Source organism: Poecilia mexicana, unplaced genomic scaffold, assembly GCF_051168715.1.
Source record: "Poecilia mexicana isolate PSO_F unplaced genomic scaffold, ASM5116871v1 scaffold_17, whole genome shotgun sequence".
NCBI lineage: Eukaryota > Metazoa > Chordata > Actinopteri > Cyprinodontiformes > Poeciliidae > Poecilia > Poecilia mexicana.
In genome coordinates this window covers 17,600,529-17,619,956 of record NW_028263386.1, presented here as the reverse complement: position 1 = coordinate 17,619,956, position 19,428 = coordinate 17,600,529, and the positions used below count along the sequence as shown (strand labels likewise).

Below are 19,428 nucleotides of genomic sequence, written 5' to 3'. Positions count from 1 at the left end.
TGCACATAAACACCACGTTTCTTCCGCTACGCCAGTCTGTCACACAATAATGCATTGATATCAACCTGCACAGGTTAAAACAGCCTCAACTGAACTCAGAGTTACATAACATTTGACCCGACATGGGATAATCAGCAGCAGGTAGCGAGGGTAAACCAATAACGCTGACAGGATGAAGCTAACTAATAGGAAAAGCCCAGGATATGTTCTGCCCAAATGTCGTTGGGCAGAATGTCTGTTTTCGTCGTTTGTCTGTCACAGTAAGATCCTGATTGCACGACGCTGTTTACAAAACAGTCGCACCAGCACGCCACATTATCGCACGCTCGTTGATTATCCTAAGCGGCGTTTCCCCCCCACTCTTCTCCCCCGAACCAAACGCACCAAGGAGGCGCCACCTACCCGAGCCGAAAGCCTTGGCCACCAGCCACGTCAGGCTGCAGGAGATCTTGGCCCTGGTGAAGTCGTAGTGGTCGAAGCTCTTGATGGCAGGGACGATGAATGTGCGTCTCATCCCTCTGTCCTCTGCCGCATCTCCCATCGTCCGTCTGTGCGTCGGCGTCCCTCTGCTGCTGGGAGGCTCAGTCAGCCGGAGGAGCTCCTCCTGTATGCGGATGACATCTCGTCCAGAGGAATTCAATGCAGTAAAAAAGAGAAGAAGAAGAAAAAAAAAAATCCCTTTCTGCTAATTAAAGAATAAAAAAGAAATCAGGGGCGTGGGGGGTGGACTTTGAGTTTGGCTGGTGTGAGCTTGATGAGGGCCCCCCCTCCTCGGTTAAATGAGACTCATGTTCAGTTTTTACCTCCTTAAATCGTGACAGCGCGGCTCAGTTTAGTGGCAGGATTCCTCAAGAAGATCCCCGGACATTTTTATCCTGGGGTTTTTCACGACATGACGGATAATCTGTGCGGTTCAAGAGCAAAGCTGCGGGATCCAGCCCACGGTTATGTTTAAAAAAAACAAAAACAAAAAAAACAAAGCAAAACAAAACAAAAAAACGATCCGTTTTTAGGTCGTGCTCTTCTTTTCCCCCTCCCTAACTGTTTTCATCTCCTCCTTTTTCCCCCCTCTCTGCGCTTTTCCTGCCGCACTGATCAGTGGATAAGGCGCACTGCGCAGGCGCGATCCACCCACCCAAGTCTTTACAATCCTGTCAGGAGTCATCACAATGTAATACAAACTAGCGGCAGGATGGCTGCTGACTCAAACCCAGATGTTTCCATAGTGAGATGCATGAAAAAATACCAAAGAATGAGCTCTTAAACGCACTGACCGGACAGATTTAAAGGAATATTACGTTACTTTTACATAATTTTTAACCAGTTGGCATGTTCGTTTAATTTCTTAAGTAAACGTGATATGATTGGGTTATATTTTAAACAATTTGAATATAAATTGGGGATATTTGAAAAGCTTATTAAAGCTGCAGTAACTTTTTTTTTTTTACAAATATATTTAAATTGTGAGTGCTGACAGTATATTATGACACGGTAATCTGATAAAAAACTGAGCACTCCTTCACCCAGTGCTCCTATTTTTATTTACAGAAACAACCAATCAGAACCAAAAGAAGGGTCATAGCGGTGTAAATCATCCATGTGTTGGTGATGTTCACCCCTTTCACTCAGCCAGTTCACCACAACAGAGGCTGCCATGAATGCTAAGGATAGTCATCTTATTTCTCTGCCATTAGCACATTGAGCAGCATGTGGACAGGGGTGATTGACAGCTCTAAGCAATGATTAATAATAAAAAAAAAAAAGGCTTGTAGGACATAATAATCCTACTGGGGAAAATATCCAAAAATACATTTCAGGAATGTTTCAGTCAATAAAGTTGATATTTTCCACCATTTTCTGAATGTTGTTCTTACTGAGCTTGTTTTTAAAAACTTAATCCCAAAGTGCAAGTTCTAACATTTTTACACCAAAAACATCGCTTCTAAGAAGTAAACTTAAATTACACTAAAACAGTGTTTCTTTTTCCCTTTCTGTATATGTTCTCATATTCCATTCATCCTGATAATTACTGCAGAAATGGTTCCTCTTGTGGGCTGGACAGTTGTAGCACTACTGCTTTGCACCAAGGAGGTCCTGGGTTTGAAACCAGGCCTGTGGGCTTTTTGCATACAGTTTTCATGTTCTCCCGCTGCTGACCACATCAGCCAGATCATATATGGATTTTTGGATCTCACTACAGCTTCACTGTTATTCAGCTCTCAAACCGTAGAACATTCCTGGTTGCTGAGATGAATGGCCACATCCAGATGGGTGATGGTATCAGTCTTCCTCCATTTCAGAATAATTAGGAGTCTCAGAGGGGAATTTAAAGCTGCTGAAATGGAGGTATGAGCTTTGCTTCACCACAGGCTTATAAGGGAGTTTTGCTATGCAGGTGCGCCTGTCTAATGTGTTTTCTCCCGCAATAACACAGAGCAGTTTTACTCCTGTCCCATTTTAAACATGTGTTGAATCCTTTTGTCTTCGTCAAAAGACGTATGAAAACTTGTCTATGCATTTGCAATCTTGTTGTATCCAATCAAGTCCCACCTTATCAGCAACAATTACCCTATAAACATATAAAACGTGACACTTTTTTTTTCTTTTAAATGGATCAAAAGGGATGTGTATATTTGATAACCTGTCAGGTGGAGGCGCTACTACTTCCCTGTCTTACCCTGAAGGCCGTGCTCAGAATAATTGATGAAAAATGTTATTATATTTTAAGTTTAAGATTTTGTTCAGAGCATTCTAATGTCTTCTTTGTAAAAACAGATTTATGATCTGAGTAAGATTTCCTGGTTAAATAAAGACATATAAGTAAGATGCATGAGATATTGTAATGTTCCTGCTGATGTTTGTTCACAATCACAGTTGTTTGTATATTCCAACCCTTAGCAGAAAGCCGTTTATTGACGTGTACTTGGAATATACGTATTTTATGCTAAATATGAGGTAATTTAAGTTGACTTCTTACTAATTTTCTATTTACTTGAGACTGGACTGGTGAAGTATACTTTGCTTGTACTAAAAAGTATAAAGAGTAAGACTTAGCACATTAATAGATTCATACAGTACTTTCATATTAAAGCTATACTTTTTACTTATTCTGCCACAAAGTACTAACAGTCAGTATATCTTGATCAAAGTATGGTTTCATTTAATATAGCGGAATAAAATATTTGTCACTGTACATGTTTACTTTTAGGTTATAAATATACATTTTCAGGATCACGTAGTACATAGAAGTCAAAAACGTTGCGTTTCTTTTTTTTATCCCCTTTTGAGATATTTATTTTTGTTTCCATACATACAATGAAGGACTTCAGTTCTCAGTTAGAAACACTGTTTCGTTTCCAGTTTTATAAGCAAACACATAACTTTTTCCTTTATCTTTTGTTGACAAAAGAAGAATTTTATCCTAGAGAGACTATTGTGTTTTTTTTTACAGCTATGAAAGACTTTATTTCATTTTTTTTTTTTTTGCTTTTGAAATGTATAAAAATGTAAATAGGCATTTATAAATACATTGCATAGTATATTTAAAAATATAAAAGTTGTTCTCAATCTTCTGTGTTGTGATTTTGTAAATATATTTCAGTGTAGAGCATGGATATTTTTAGTTAACTTTGAGAATATTTTAAGAAACATGTAAACACAATGCTACAATTAATATGCTAAGCAAATTTCCAAGTAAGTCTGTAGTATTAATTAAACTGTAAGCTGTAATATAATATATTTCAGTTTTGGTAATTCTTAAAACAAAATAAATTGTGGACTAAGTATATACCTAATGCAATGATAGTATAGATAAGAGTGTACTTGTGGAATACTTTAAATATACTTCAATAAACATAAATCGTATACCTAATATACACTATTAGGATATAGATGAGTGTACTTGTTGCATACCTGATGTATACTTTTGTAAATCTAAAATAATTGTACAAAAGTGCTTACAGTATATTTTTATAAACTTAAAAATTCTCCAGTGTTGTAAACAGAAGCATACTTTCTAGTACATAGTCTGTAGCTTACTTGCTATACCTATAGCAATGCTCAAGTATAATAATACAAACTTAAAGTATAATAAGAAAATCTTTAAAAGATGACTGAACCACAGATCGCATGTATTTTTTTTTAGTTACAGATGTGTCAAACCTCTTCCCACATAACAAACCAAACTTATTTTGCAAACATTTATTTTTGCAACATTTTATGTAAACTTCAAAGGACGTCACCAGGGTCAGCCTGCGAAAGGCGATGACAAAAGTGTACCTGCAGAGCCCTCTAGTGTCCAAACAGCGTTCGTACAGCTGAGTGGACATGAGACACTCAGTTTCAGCCAGTAGGTGGCAGTCTTTAGCCGTGCTTAAAGATTTGTTTCTCCTTTGAGTCTTCCTCCTTTGTAGTACGTAGAACTGCTGATTTGTCCCTTTCACCGACTGTGTTGAGAACAATAAAACAATTTGCAATAAAAACCACTGCATCTGCTCCAACTTTCACACTTTTAGTGTTCAGAGTGTTTTCTCTACCTTCTTATCCTTCCTTCTTTTTCTTTCTTTCTTCAACTTAGGCCACCTTTCTCTGCACTTCCCTCTACACCCACAGTCATTGTCGAGTCATTCCCAATCACAATATAGTTTGCATTTTCGATGTGAATGTTGGGCGCCAGCCGCTGAGGCCTTGGGTCCCCGCCGTCCTGCTCCCGTTGTATGGTGGCTCCGAGAACAAGCTGTCGCTCCATGCAAAGCCTCAGCATCTTTTTTTCCTCCAACCTCAGCCTCCTCATTCTCTGTTCGCGATCCCAGATCTTTCTCTGTTTTTCGATCCTCGCCTTATTAAAAGCCTTTTTCAGGTGCTTCTCAAAGTTCCTCCTCTCGTCCAGTGCCACCAGCGTCTGCAAGGTGATGGGCATCTGCTCTTTCGGCATGCAGTTCTCCTGAGGCAGCAGGGGGATGACCGTGTTAAATTTGTGTGCGTTGTTTATAGAGTTGATGAGGGCGATGTTGGTTTTCATTTCCACCATTTGCGAGTTGAAGTTGCGCGTGAGCAGCAGGAAGGTGAAGGCAGAGTTGTTGACGGCGTCCTCCACGCACCTCAGAGCGCTCTTTCCTGGAATGGCAAAGTCCTCTGAGAAAGTTGCCCCCGTGGTACCGATGACTGCCTCGAGTTTTTCCTTCATGCTCTCCGCCACATCGGAATCTTCTGGAGCATGCAAGATAACAAATGCATAAAATATGTCCTCCTCCTCATCCTCCTCTTCATCTACTTTGCTTATGTGTGTGCTTTTTAGAGCAGGACTGCTTGGAAGAAGAATGTGTGTCGCAGACGGCAGGCTTGATTTAGTCTGAGTGATGGGTTTTAGTGGTTGGGTTGCGCTCTCGTTACTCCTCATTGACGCTTCTTCTATATTAATGTCTTTCTCTGCTCCAAACCGAGATGTTCCAGTCGATGTGTGCTGAGGAGATGCACAATGAATTTGTTCTGGGACATGTTCTGTTTTATTTTCATGGATGGAAGGGTTTAGTATTGGGTTTCCTGAAGATTCAGCAGGTGCTTTGTCCCCTTGAAAGGAGATTGTTGTAGGAGCGCTTATCTCGAGATGAGAAGGGTATGAAGGCTCAGACGGACTGTTCTGCAGGGGGCTGGGCATGCAGTTAACATTTACAGACTCATCCAGAGACGCAGCGATATCTGAAGTTGCCTTTCCTTCACTCATGGTCCTGCATGGATCGATGGAAGACTCCGATTTCAGATCGGAGGGCAAGCACATGGGCTCTGCAAACTGAGGCCCACACACAGCTCTGGCTTCCTCTCTAAAATTATCATATTCCAGAGAGCTTGTGTTTAGACATTCACAGGAAATGGCTCTCTTGTAAGCCAGATCCCTTAGACGTGGATCGCACAACCTTTGCTCAGACAAAATTTTAAAAACGCGAGCCAGCGATGACAAAGACTCTCCCGTCTTGGCCTCAAACAGGCTACAATGAGCTCCAAAATCGTCTAATTTACCTCCGCCTGAGTGCCACTTTTCAGCCAGATGGTTAGCGAGGGGGTTGTCCTCTAGCATCTGGAGCTTCCTCAGGGCCAGGGCTTCTCTCTGGAGGATGATCAGACACAAAGCGTGTATGATCGTGTCTTCAGGAGACTCACCCAAGTGGATTGTGAGGCTGAGTAATCGCTCTGAAGGTGCCTTTTCCAAAATGTCAAAGACAGCCCTCAGTCCTGTCCCTTGATTTTCCAGTTCTGTGTGATTCATTATACGGATTAGGTGCCAACTGGTTTTGGGCAGAGGAAAGAAGTCAACGAGATCACATTTGATTCTCCAGTTGCTTTTTCTTCAGATTATCAGCATGTTGCCCTTCTGAGGAGAAGACTTGCAGTTTTCCTTTCTATAAAGACACATGAAAACATTTCGTACAAATGAGATCAAATGTATATTATAATATTACTCAAACGAGCTTAAGGGTGTGAAAAAAGTGCCCAATTAATAGAAATAAATGAACTTCTTGTGTGACTTCCTTGACCTTTTTACGATCATAAATCAGTAATTACTTACCGGAATGATTTCTCTGGAGCAATGATAAGAGATCTGCTTTTAGTTCAAACAAGGAAGTCAGTCAGAAAGTGATGACTTTCTCACTTCAACAATTTGTTTTTCCTAACAAGAAACTCTTACTACTCAGATGGATCCCTTAAAAATTACTAAAACTTCTCCTTGGATCTCTTCCGGGTTCAGGACTCCAGCCTATCAATGAGAATCTACCTGTTGGACGTTTAGGACTGACAGCTTTGAAGCTAACTCAAACAACAGCATGCTGATGTCACGCAGAGTGAAGTACGGTAGTTCAAGAGGGTCAAAAATGACGGAAAGCGGAAAAAACATTCATTGCCGTTGACATTTCGAGAGCACAAACTTGTAGCTCTCTTAACAGTTATTTTTCCAGTAGTTAAAAATAAAATGTCCACTCTCTATCAGAATTTTCTTAAAGATGTCACACATTTTAAAATCTCTAAAAACAAAACAAAACAAAAAAACAAAACAAAGAAAACCTCTTGTAATGTCGTAAAGTGCAAATCTTCAGCTCCAAATGCACAATGGGCGTACAAAAGAGAAGAATGTTTTTTTCTTCAACATCTGGCTCTGTCGTTCTCCCTCTCTGCAAAGAGGCTGGTGTATTTTTATCAACGGAGGAAACCTCCAACCCTGTATTTACCAGGGGTGGGGTCACACCAGGCGGGGAGCGAGCCAACACCAAATCCCTGAACCCAGCGCAGACAGAGAGCCTCTGTGCTGAGAGCAGAGCGATATGTTTACAATGTGAGGGATTAGAGTCACTCTATGGGAAGTGTTTAGATTTCTTTACAGAATAAAATTTCACTGCTCAGCTGCAACACACGCCACCAGCCCGGCTGAAGAGCTGCTCCCATCTTTTTACTCAAAAAGCTTTCTTACTGACACAGATGCAGTTTCTGAGTCACTGTAAATACCTCTGAACCTTTTAAGACATTTATTGCACTGACTAAGGGGAAATGTATTTTCTTAATGCAACATAACCAACCAAAACAACCCAGACCGCTATATGCAGCTTATATGCTAAATTCAGCCACTCTAATGAGATACTCTTTAACTTTGGCTGAACTCACATCTCCCTTTGCTTTGATGTGTTATTTTTATGCCATTTACAAATCATAAGTGCCTCTGCCAAAAAGCATTTAAATGACTACACAAATACAACTAAATAAATTAGAATATCATCAGAGAGTGTATTTATTTTATTATGAACTACAAATATGTTTTTACCAAGAATTGCTCCTATTTCCGCATCGGTCTTCAGGCTACTACTGACGATATGCAAAAAGACTGAAACGGCACATGGACTTGAATTAGTTTTGAACATGTTGCTAGAATATGTTTAGATGACTTTGATAGTTGCAGTCATGACAGCTGCTATGTTTTGTTCTTACTTGCGCTTTATGCCATGTAATATGATCGAGAAAGATAAATGAAATTAAATAAACAAATAAAAGCACAAAATAGGACAGTTTTGTATCAGAGTGCCATGAACAAGCCTGCTTTTGTTGTATCAGATAAAATAAATTTCTAATTAAATGTGGGTAAAGTAATTACTGTAAATTGGATAACATGACATGATTTTCATTAATATTCATGTTTTTAATTCAACAAACCGTTCTTTGGACATACCACCAAGGTGTGGTAAATATGACAGGTAATGACAAACAGGTCACAGATCACAAAGAACATGCGGAGCATACAAATGTTCACTGCTACTTCTTATAATAAAATAACACATGAAAAGCATTACATGTCTGTAATAAACTGATATTAATTAGTTTCTTGTTATGCGCATTTAGAAAAGCAGGATGCTTATACATTTTGTATTAAACATCAAGTTTATTTGACTCTATTTAAGTTTATTTGAGCCCCTCAAAGTCGCTCACCCAAGCGGAAAAAAAACTTTCACTCACTCACTCTCTTAAACACACACACACACACGCACACACACGCACACACACACACACACACACACACACACACACACACACACACACACACACACACACACACACACACACACACACACACACGCACGCACGCACACACACACACACACACACACACACCGAATCCCAACACCCACACCGCCTGGAGATGATCCCCAGTCAGTTATGTAACGTGCTGCCAAACGTCCATCTCTATTGAGGACAATTCCTTTAACGAGAGACATGCTCCCCCAGCAGCTGTGTTAGTCAGCCTGGCAGTAAATCTGCTTCCACCTTCAGGCAAAAGCACATAGTAAGAGGCTGTGTCAGTTCTGCAGATCCTGGCATTAAACATCCTCCGTTACGCAGTTTGGAGCAAATACGTTCTGACCCGGGCTTGGTTTTTCTTTTGGAAGGGGGGTTAAAATAAAACGCTGTTCAAACGTGGACGACTCTTCTGTCACATGGTTCCTGACTATAGGCGACAATGCACACGTGTGCTGCTGTGTGTGTTAGCACGCATGGCTTCTGGCCGTGGGAGAAAGCTCTTGGGGGAGACACAGAGAGGTCACGAAAAAAGAGGCTCTGGGGCAGACGAGTGAAAAGGAGGCCCTTTCTTGGACAGGGACTGGGGATTAGGATGAAAGACATATGAGTGGGGGATGCGCTCTCTTGTGGCACCCACTTGGTGCATCGCTCACACGGATTCTGCATCACATCCATTGTAAAATGAGCAGGAAGAGACAAAAAGAGATAGCCAATGAAAGTTACAGAGACAAGGATGGGAGCACAGATGTGTGAAGATCAGTGGATTTGTTTAAGTGGGTGAAAACCAGACTGCTTTCCCCTCGCCCTCCAGTAAACATGATTTGTTGTAGATGCTAAAGAAATATTAGCTTCAATTATTTTCCTTCTAAAAGGTTCTGTGAAAAAAAAAATCTCCTTTTTGACATTACAACTGCAAACTTTTATGTATGCAGCTGGGATTTTATGCAGTAGACAAACATAAAGTAGCACATAAACAAAGGATATTTTATTTTTGGTTTTTCAAAAGTTTCTTTTTATAAGAATTTGTGACATTTATTTACTCCACCAACCTGAGTCAGTTACGTTGTAGAATCGCCATTTGCAGCTATCAGTACTCCAACGTCAGAAGGGATTGATGTCTCTGCAGACTGAAACTTTTGCATTTTCTTCTCAGCAAAGTGGCTCAAGGTCAGTCAGATCGGATGGAGAGCATCGATGAACATCAATTTTCAAATGATGTCACGATTTCTCGCAGAGTTGAATTCAGACCTGGCCTTTGATTAGGTCACTCTAGCACATAAATAAGTGATGATCTGAACCGTTGCTGTGTGTTTATGGTTGCCATCTTGCTGGACGGTGTTGTACAGCCTCGTGCAGCTTTTCTTTCAGCATCGTTCTGTAGTGAGTAGAGTCACTCTACCTGTTGCTGCTAAAGAAAAGCATCCTCACATGTTGATGCTGCAAGCTCTGAGTTTCCATGTGGGAAACACTTCAACAAAGGACAAATCTGTGCTGTGCAGTTGTCCTACAAACAGATTTTCTCTTCTGAGTGATGGATCTCTGCAGCTCCTCCAGAGTTAACAAGGGGCCTCCTTGCCTGCTTTTTTGGTTAATACGCTCCTTCCTGGATGGTCAATTTATGTTGGCACCCATGTCTTGATATCTTTGTATTTGTGCCACATAATAGCACCTGCTGTTCTAATTAGAAGGAGCCAGTAGCTACCACAAATTCAGATTTTTCTCCAGCCTCTTGAATATATGATTTTCAGATGTGATTCATCTGATGCTGCTAACTTTTTTAGGGCCTTCTTAATTTGTCTCTCGGTTAATAATTAGACATAAAATTCACAATATGCTGCCTTGAGTTGAGAAAGCAAAGGAAAAGATCATTTAAATACATTGCAAGGAATGTCATCAGAAGCATAATGCATAAAGGAAATTACAAGTGGCTCAAAAGTTTTGCACAGAACTGAATTCCAAACACACATGCACACTTGAAGGCACGAAGGTCTACAAGGACGTTTAATACCAGCACCGACATTTGGACCGCGATTCGGTAGAAACCTGCAGGTCGGCCTAATGCAAGGCAACACACAGAGCTTCAAAAACTAACGTGTGCATTGCTCTGATAAGACAGAGGTCGCTTATAGATGCAGCTGCGGCTATCCTACATACATTCATGCGTGCAGAGAGTGGCAAAGCAAAAATAATCTCTGATATCAGTACCGAGGCTAGTTTATGCTGTTGACAAAGCAGGCCAACAGATTTGAGTTAATGTGACAGTTAACTGGGATTAATTCAGGAGCCAACGTAAATGAAGCGGGCCCGCGGACAAGACAGGGGCGTGCAGTGGGGATGGGAAGACGTGTGTACTGTACCACACTGCTGCATGCTTGGATAAGCATGTAGGCCATGCCAACAACAATGCGTAATACAGCCTCTGCTGATGGGGGGATGGAAACGCACACAGACACAAACTCTCAGCGCTTTCTACCTCACCTCACACACTCACACGCATGCACGCGCGCACGCACACATTTGGCTGTGCAAACACACAAACTCGCACTCATGCACAGACATTGATGGTGATGGGGCATGGAGCAGTTTATGCTCATATCAAGGGAAAGTCTTTGATCAGTGTGACAGGAAGGGCACTCGCCCCGGAGGAATTAGCTAACTCTTGCTTTGAAAAAGCACATCCACAATAAATCAGCCGTGCTCAAATGTGCAGAGCAGAGGGGAGAGGATGTCTGATATTTGGCTTCATTAATATGCTAAATGTATGAATATGATTTGTTCCAGTTCAGTGTCCAGAGTGGCACGATGAAGCACAAAGAGCAGAAAGTGCAGAAATTCAGGATGTGCTCACGATCCACTCAGATTAACAGCCAATTAATTAGCAAAAACAGTTCAGATGCACGGTCAAAAGATGAAGCTCAATTTTTTTATTATCATTATTAATAATCATAATGATTATCTTAATAACTATAATTATATATGTCATGTTAACAATGATAGCAATTAAAGAGAACTTTTACACTGTGTTAATCAGAATTTTATCAAATTTGTGACGCATAGTTATCCCTTTGCTTCTCATTTTGTCATCCAACAACAACAAACTTCAATATATTTATTAGGATTTTGTGTGATTGAGCAACACAAAGTAGAGCACAATTAAAAGACTGAGGAAAAAAATACAGTTGAACCCAGATGTTTGTTTACACCAAATAAAAAAAACACTAAGACATTTTCTTCTCACTGCGGTTTGAGGTTTCTCTCTACCGGATTTGCACATCGACAGACTTAAAGTATGTGTGAACATAAATTAAATAATCCTTATCAAGACTTTAAATTGGACTTTTAAAGCATCCTGACTGCATGATGCTGTCTCCATCATTTCTTACCATGGGTATGTTTTTTTCCCCCAGGATGATTGACTTTATTCAAACAAGTGATTTTTTTTTTTACTAGAGCACCATCATAGCTTCTCTTTGCTTTCCTTCAACAGTGGCTCTCTTATTGCCATCCTCATATTTATTTTTAATTAAATTTATGGAGGTCACAACTCATGAATGTCCCATCAGGAGATGAGCTGTGAATCTCTGTTGCTCCTCCAGAGTTAGCATCTTCCTCTTGAGTGCTTCTCTGGTTAGTATCAGCCAGATAATTTATATAAAAAGTCATGTCTTGGAAGATTTGCAGTTTTAATATCCTCTTTCCATTTTCAGAAGCCAGACTGAACAAAGCTCTCTTTAAAAAAAACTTGGGATATTGTTTTATAACTACTTTCTGCTTTAAACTCCTCCACATGTTTATTCCTTTTCTGTCTACCGAGTTCCTTGATTTTAATTATGCTTGTTTCTTCTAGTAATGTTCTCTAAGAAACCTCTGATGTCTTCACAGAGCTGCTGGATTTCAGATGTTGATTAAATCACACGCAAGTAGAGACCCAGAAGGCAATTCATTGCACTGGATTTTATTTAGGGTTATTGGAGTAAAAGGGCCTTAATCCTAAGTGGTTAGCCTTTATTTGTCAATGAAAAAAACAACCCACAATGCATGTAAAAACCAAGTGTCACTTTTCTTCCAATACATATTTGTGTTTAAGAATAATTTTGGAAGGAATTGTACATCCTGCTCAAACTCTCCGAGTGTCTTTATTTACTAAGAAGAGAATGAGTTTTATATTTGGATGTAAGATGAGAACAATTATCACACCTATACCTAACCAATTTACTGATCTGGTAAACAAGTGATATTCACCATGTAAATAACGAAGGGTCAACTGGAGCTACAGGTTGCTTTCACTCGCACACTCTGAATGCAAGCCATCCAGGGTGGAGCGATGTTCAGCAGAGCGCACTAAATAAATCAGTGGGTGAACCAAGCAGAAACAAGCTGTCTGGACTGTCATGAGTTGCAGGGAAGAATTGCAAACATACAAATTAGCAAAAAAAAAAAAAAAAAAAACCCTGAAAAACCTGTTTGGATGGATCAAATTATACCTGAATCTGCATTGCTGAAACACTACAATGATTCGCAACAATGTTCAACTTTTAGTTAGCTGAACTGTTTTGTTAGGCTCACCAGTTACTTCTTTTCCAGCACAACTGACTCCAAACCAAGGAGCTTTGCATTAGGACTGCACAATGTTAGAAAAACGTGCTTTTGGGCTCTTTGGTTTACTTTCTGTGTTATGCCTAGAAATTCTCTTTTGTGAGTAAGTTTTTTCTTTTTGTTCGCCTTCCAGCCATCATCTTCAGCTGCTGCCAAGTCTTAGCCCATGGCTGGATTTAGAAAATATGCACAGACTAAGAAGAAGCGTGGGCCACTTTCAGTGTGAGTGAATGTACACATGCAGGATTAATTCATCTCTAAAATGCCACATTTGCTTAAATCCTTAGTCAGACGTTTCAGGTCCAACATGTACAGTATTCAAATGTAAATTAAAAGTTAAGTTTTTAAGATGAACAAATTCAGGATTTTTTTTTTTTTGGACATCACACAACGGCATTTTTCGCACTTATGGTCTTTCTTTGGTGAAGATGTATAAAAGCTGTAGCATAAATGAATCTTAGTTTCAGAAAAGTTTTAAAATCACTCTTTAATTTAAGTACATTTAGTCAGTATCCAAAAAATCCCCTGCAGTCAATATAATATAATATAATATAATATAATATAATATAATATAATATAATATAATATAATATAATATAATATAATATAATATAATTATTAAAAAGGGGATTATATTGCAATAGAGAAGGTGGACTTGCCCCCACATCCTTCTACATAACATAATGAAAATACAGAAACACTTTAATCAACTTTCAGAAGCAAAAAGAAAATAACACAAACGATAGTTGCAGTTATTTTATAGGAATTAGCAACTTTGAAATAAGTTTCACATTGGTAATATTACAACAATCAATTAACATTCAATGTGCCTCTTTTTCCGTCCAATCTTTATTGGCTATTTCAACATTTTCTGCATCCTGCATGCTGTTGCACTAAAAGATAAACTTATTTAAACATTTTTTGGTAACACTTTATTTGAAGGGGGTGAAATAAGACTGTCACAACACTGTCATAAACAGATGTCATAAACATGAATAAGCCTTCATGAATATTTATGACTGTTGTCATAAAGCGTCATTCGGTAAATTATGACACTTTTAATACAAAGTTGACATTATTCAAAATGTCTTTGTTATGACAACTTGACATTAACCAGGAAATCATTACTGTTTAAACTTTACCTTTAATAACATGAAGATACCTAATTTTTAAAGTGCAATCATTAATACTTTTATAACAAATTTATATCAGTAATGATTTCCTGGTTAATGTCAAGTTGTCATAACAAAGACATTTTGAATAATGTCAACTTTGTATTAAAAGTGTCATAATTTACCGAATGACGCTTTATGACAACAGTCATAAATATTCATGAAGGCTTATTCAAGTTCACAACAGGTGTTATGTCATGTTTATGAAAGTGTCATGACAGTCTTATTCACCCTCCTTCAAATAAAGTGTTACCCATTTTTTATACATTTTTCACTAAAAGAACTTGATATCTTGGTGGGTTCTGTGGATCCAGTTGTGAAAATATTCTTGATGTGTACCTGTCATCAAAATAAAAGCAGACAGTAACTTACTTTGAGCTGGCATGTTAACTTCTTGTCGTCCCATTTGAAGAAAATTAGTCACAATGCAGTTTTTCACCTTCTCCTATAGCTGCTTGGGCCTAAACTTTTCTTCAGTAACATGTGTCTTGGTGGAATCTGTGTCTTCTGGAACATTGTGGCGTCTTTGTTTCCCCTCCTCTCTGAAATCTCCTGATTATACGTTGATTTGACTGCTCTAATGGAGGCCAGAGAAAAGCCAATTATTAAATCTTATCCAAAGTCAAGGATAAAGGAAGTGTGAAGCTAAGAATGTGGAGTATGGGAATTACTCCACAGAACAAATGGACCCAATCTGACTCCACTTGGTGCTGGAGAGGCTGCCCATCCAAAAGCCAGTGCTCAATCCACCATGTCACTTTTGTCCGTTTCCAAACCCCACGGATGCTCCACTTTTTTTTTTTTTTTTTTTTTTTTTTTTTTTACAGCAGATGCGCACAACCAAAGGATGCGAGGCATGAAAGCAATGGGAAATTCATTACGTATTCCTACCCCCCTCCGCTCCCCATAATCACCACAATTAGCAGACATCTGCAGTGTCTCCAAAGCCGGGAGTGCATTCAGGCAATCAGAGCAGCTTCAGCGACAGCACTGACTGCAGCCCCCTCTGAGATGGGCCTCATCCTGTAGGGAAGCATTCCATTAGAAACCCAGAGATTAATTGAGACACAGAACTCGCTTCTGGCATCCGGCAAGAATGAAACCCAACGGGCGGCATCCACGGTGTCAGAGCCGAGCGCTGGGGTGGACAGGGAGGCGGAGGTCCAGAGATGGCGGGGACTGTTGAGATAGGGCCCTCGCACCGGGGTTTGTAATTAGCTAGATTGGAATAGTTACCAGACGACGGGCGTGTGAGGAGTATCTGACCCATCAAGTAAACAAAACCTGTGTGCGCCTAATGATAATCCAGATTTTATGGCTGCTTAAGGATATCGTTGCTGCTGTTATCCCCGGTTCTCATTCTGAAACAGTTGATGCCCGGATTCACACAGTTACATCAGGGCCCCTTAGCTGGGTGAGACGGCTGCTGTAAATGTTTTGAATATATTCAGCTGCTAAAAATGTAAAGAAGCGCTTGGTTGTGTGTTTTTGCTGTTTGCGGTGTTATTCTGGCTGATTGCTTTTGTAGGTGTTTCTCGGTCTGCAGATATTTTGTCTGAACACAGAGAACTTTACAAATCAATCATCCATGAAAGCGTTTAAAAACATGATTTGTTCTTTAAAACTGGGCTATGCAGCTTTTATATATATATATATATATATATATATATATATATATATATAAAATGTCTTTTATATATTTGCTAAAAATTTCACTATGTTGAGACAGTGTAACATGAGACAAATAATCTGTGAAAAAATTAAGCTCCTCTGCCTCCTTCCATTTCTCCCAGTGTTAACTGCAGAAATAACCAATCACAGACAGGAGGATGGTCATAGCGCTGTCAATCATCCTCATGTTGATGCTTCTCCCCTCTCCCTCCTTTGCTCTCTTCTACGCTATAGTTTCTCCCTGTCAGCAGAGCCTGACAGCAGACCATGGCTACACAAACAGCTTTCCTGTAATGGTAAGTTGTGTCTCTGCCATTAGCACACTGAGCAGCATGCACACAAGGATGATTGATAGCACTAAGACACTCCTTTTGGCTCTGACGTATTTCTTTGGACAGCAACAGTAGCACTGGGAGGAGATGGAGGAGCTTGATCTTTTCACAGATTTTCTGTCTCATTTGATACTATCGCCTTAGTTTTAATAAATCGTAAAAAAAGAAAAATTTATGAAAGTTGCATATCACAGGTCTAGCTAAAAGTGTTACATCATGGTTTGCTATCATGCTTTTTTGTTTTTTACAGCACAAAAACGCTGAATTATTTTGTTGATTATGTTAAGCTTCCTTGAATCTAAACCCCTCAACAACTGTTTAATTTCACACTTTTAATTTTTACTGTCCCTGAACCGAAGCGCATGAAACCTTTAAGTATCTACAAGTTAAAATCATCATCTTTTCTGAATATTTTATTTATATTTTTACCCTATTAATTTTGCTGAAAACTCTCATTATGCAATAATTCACCAGAGACTTCATTACATGCAGCTTGCTGCTGCTGCGTCGGAGCCTTTCTCCCCCCCCCCCTCAGAACTCCATTAGTTCTTTATTTCACAGATTCAGTCAGAATCAGTGAAATCAAATCAGTTCTCAGAGATATATTGATATAATACTCCATTAATGCAAACCTACCGCTCCACCACATCAGAAAGGGGCTCTGTTTGGTCGACTGGTGCCCACACTGAGTTCACTGTTACGTTCAAGAAACCAGCTTGAGATGCTGCTAGTAGTATTCCCGCTGAAAGTCATCTTAGTGGTCATAAAGGGACGGAGGCGGTCAGCAGCAATGCTCAGGCTGTGTTAGCTGTTTAAATAAAGCTCCGTTGGTGCTAAATGGCCCAACGGGGCCAAGAACATAGTCAAACCATTAGGTCGCCAGCAGCAGCCTGAACAGGATTCATGTCGTTTACTAAACTCAGACTTTGTTACCTGAATGTTGCAGCTAAAATTGAGATTTTTGGGTTTTTTTTCCAATCTGTTACTGACCTGTTTTGGTCGTCTGCTGCTGTAGTTCATCTCTTTCCATGTGTTCAAAGATAGTGTTCTGCATACCGTGGTAGACGTGTATTTTGTTTCAGTTTACAAAAATATTCTCATGTTTGTTTGCTTTCTGAATCATCAATGCATGATTTTTGTTCTTTTCTTTCTTTTTGCTTAACATTTGTTTCTATACATATATATATATATATATATATATATATATATATATATATATATATATATATATATATATATATATATATAATGGTACATTTCTTGTGTTTTGTAGTATGTGCATCCAAAATTATGAGTTGGTAAAATTTTTCTCCCGTACAAAACATGCTTCCCACAATGCCAGTTTCACTCCGTAGAAATGTTCCAAACAGATAATTACGGAAAGCTTTGAGGGGCCCGCAGTACGGCTGTGTGTATATTCTCCATCTGCGTAAGACGGCAGCGTGTTAGACAGCTCATTACTAGAGCAGTTGGAGATGTCACTCTGACTAGGCACAGTATGGCACAGCGACGAATTTAAGCCTCAGCTTAACACGTTGTCATGGAAATTAACAGTAACACATTGTACACTTATCGTTTGTGTGGAGACCGGCGTTGGCAGGATTGGGATCACACATGGACACGAGCGTGAATCCACAAATCAGTGGAGCTTACAGGGGCTTTGCTGCAAATGAACCCTGGCCCCAGTGAGCCAACTTTTCAAGAGTTAAACAGAAAAAAAATCATGTTTTCAAACTGATCAAACAAAAAATTTAGATTTTATAAGGTTGGTTTACAAGATAATTGTCACTAAAGCAGTTTAGCACTTTTTGACGGGGCTATTTGAACAAACCCGATAATTTATTTATATTGTGAAATGAGCAGAGATGATTTTTTTTCTACTATTTATTTCAAATGTTTAGTTTGTTGCATCTTTTTTATTTGAGTAAAAAAAAGTCTGATCAGAAAAAGGTTGTAGAAAATGTAATTCTGATGTTTCTCTTTAGCTGCCAGGATGAATAAACCTTGAAATAAAAATATTGAGGAAAGCCCCGTACTGTTGCCATATCAAGGATAAACTGCCTGCCAACCAAACAACATTGAGTTTTTGTTTATATAATAATACTAGGAGAAGAAAAGTGTACACATTACATATGGGATGACTTCTGCGACACGATGGGTAAAGAGGGCTGCGTTTGCTGGTAAGTATAAATAACGTAAACGTCGGCATGCAGTCAGAAAAATTACAGGGTGGGAGTTTGTCTGCAGAAATAAGTATTGGTTTAAGAATCAGCCAGTGCAAGAGTCACTTTTGGGTCAGAAAGTGACGGGGATGTTCTGGCATAAATGAATAAATTTATGCCAGTTAAAAAAAAAAAAAAAAAAAAAAGGTTCATTTAAAGGGCATTTCCTGCCCTGGGACATTACAGGCTTCAGTGCTGCAAAATATTCAACATAAAAAAACCAAACAAGCAAACCGCATCCAAAGCTGCTACAGCGTTACATCAATATCAAATGTAATAAAAAAATATGCCTATGCACGTGAGTCCTGTCGTGATGTCGCTCAGTATTCCTCACATTTATAATCATCTGACAAAACAGGAAACAGTAAAAGGAAATGTTTACAAAAACAACACCCTGACTGTGAAATAAGTCGGAGGCTCATGCTTTCTAAGCATTTCACAAAAGTGAAGATTTTGAAAGCTCAACATAAACAGATGCAAACAACTGTTTTTGTACCAGACTTGAAAACATACAATTAATGAACCAGGAAGCCGATGAGACAGAAACGGCTTCAAAATGGAAGCTGTAATGTGTAGTTAGGGTCCCTTACTTACCAATAAACAGGTTGTGCGTTATGGATGTGTAGGTTCAAAATCAATGGGCAAAATAGGTGAACAATTTGAATTTATTTAAATGTATTTTAGGAAGGAAATTAATACTTTAGCCAGAACTATAATGAGTATCGTCATGCCTGAAGTGTCATCCTGGTCCGAGCGACAGCCAAATAGGTGGGATGAAACCATGACACCATATTTTTACTCACCATCATAAAAAAAAAGGAATAATTTTATTTTTGCCAGAGTACAACAGAAAATAGTAATGGGTCTTCTTGGCCTTTA

General features: G+C 39.2%; 2 protein-coding genes across 3 annotated transcripts in view; both read right to left on the bottom strand.

Annotated features, from left to right (window-relative positions):
* Positions 1-1,966, bottom strand: part of camsap2b (calmodulin regulated spectrin-associated protein family, member 2b) — a 33,910-nt gene extending 31,944 nt beyond the window's left edge. The window contains exon 1 of one of the 2 annotated variants that reach the window (XM_014984773.2): positions 403-1,966. In XM_014984773.2, the coding sequence (XP_014840259.2) occupies positions 403-541 (139 nt within the window). In that variant the 5' untranslated portion in view covers positions 542-1,966. The remainder of the gene's footprint in view (positions 1-402) is intronic. The other variant, XM_014984775.2, reaches the window with a different exon arrangement.
* A 2,158-nt stretch (positions 1,967-4,124) lies between these two features.
* Positions 4,125-7,315, bottom strand: ticam1 (TIR domain containing adaptor molecule 1). Its single transcript, XM_088014739.1, has 3 exons — positions 6,563-7,315; positions 4,536-6,395; positions 4,125-4,445 (listed from the first exon to the last, which is right to left on the bottom strand). The coding sequence occupies exon 2, from the start codon at positions 6,260-6,262 to the stop codon at positions 4,568-4,570; it is 1,695 nt and encodes a 564-aa protein (XP_087870865.1). The 5' UTR covers positions 6,263-6,395; positions 6,563-7,315; the 3' UTR covers positions 4,125-4,445; positions 4,536-4,567.
* Positions 7,316-19,428: the final 12,113 nt, after the last annotated feature.

What these genes read in the sequence shown, in the direction of transcription:
- ticam1 (XM_088014739.1), bottom strand. Translation starts at nt 6,262, where the DNA reads ATGAATCACACAGAACTGGAAAATCAAGGGACAGGACTGAGGGCTGTC.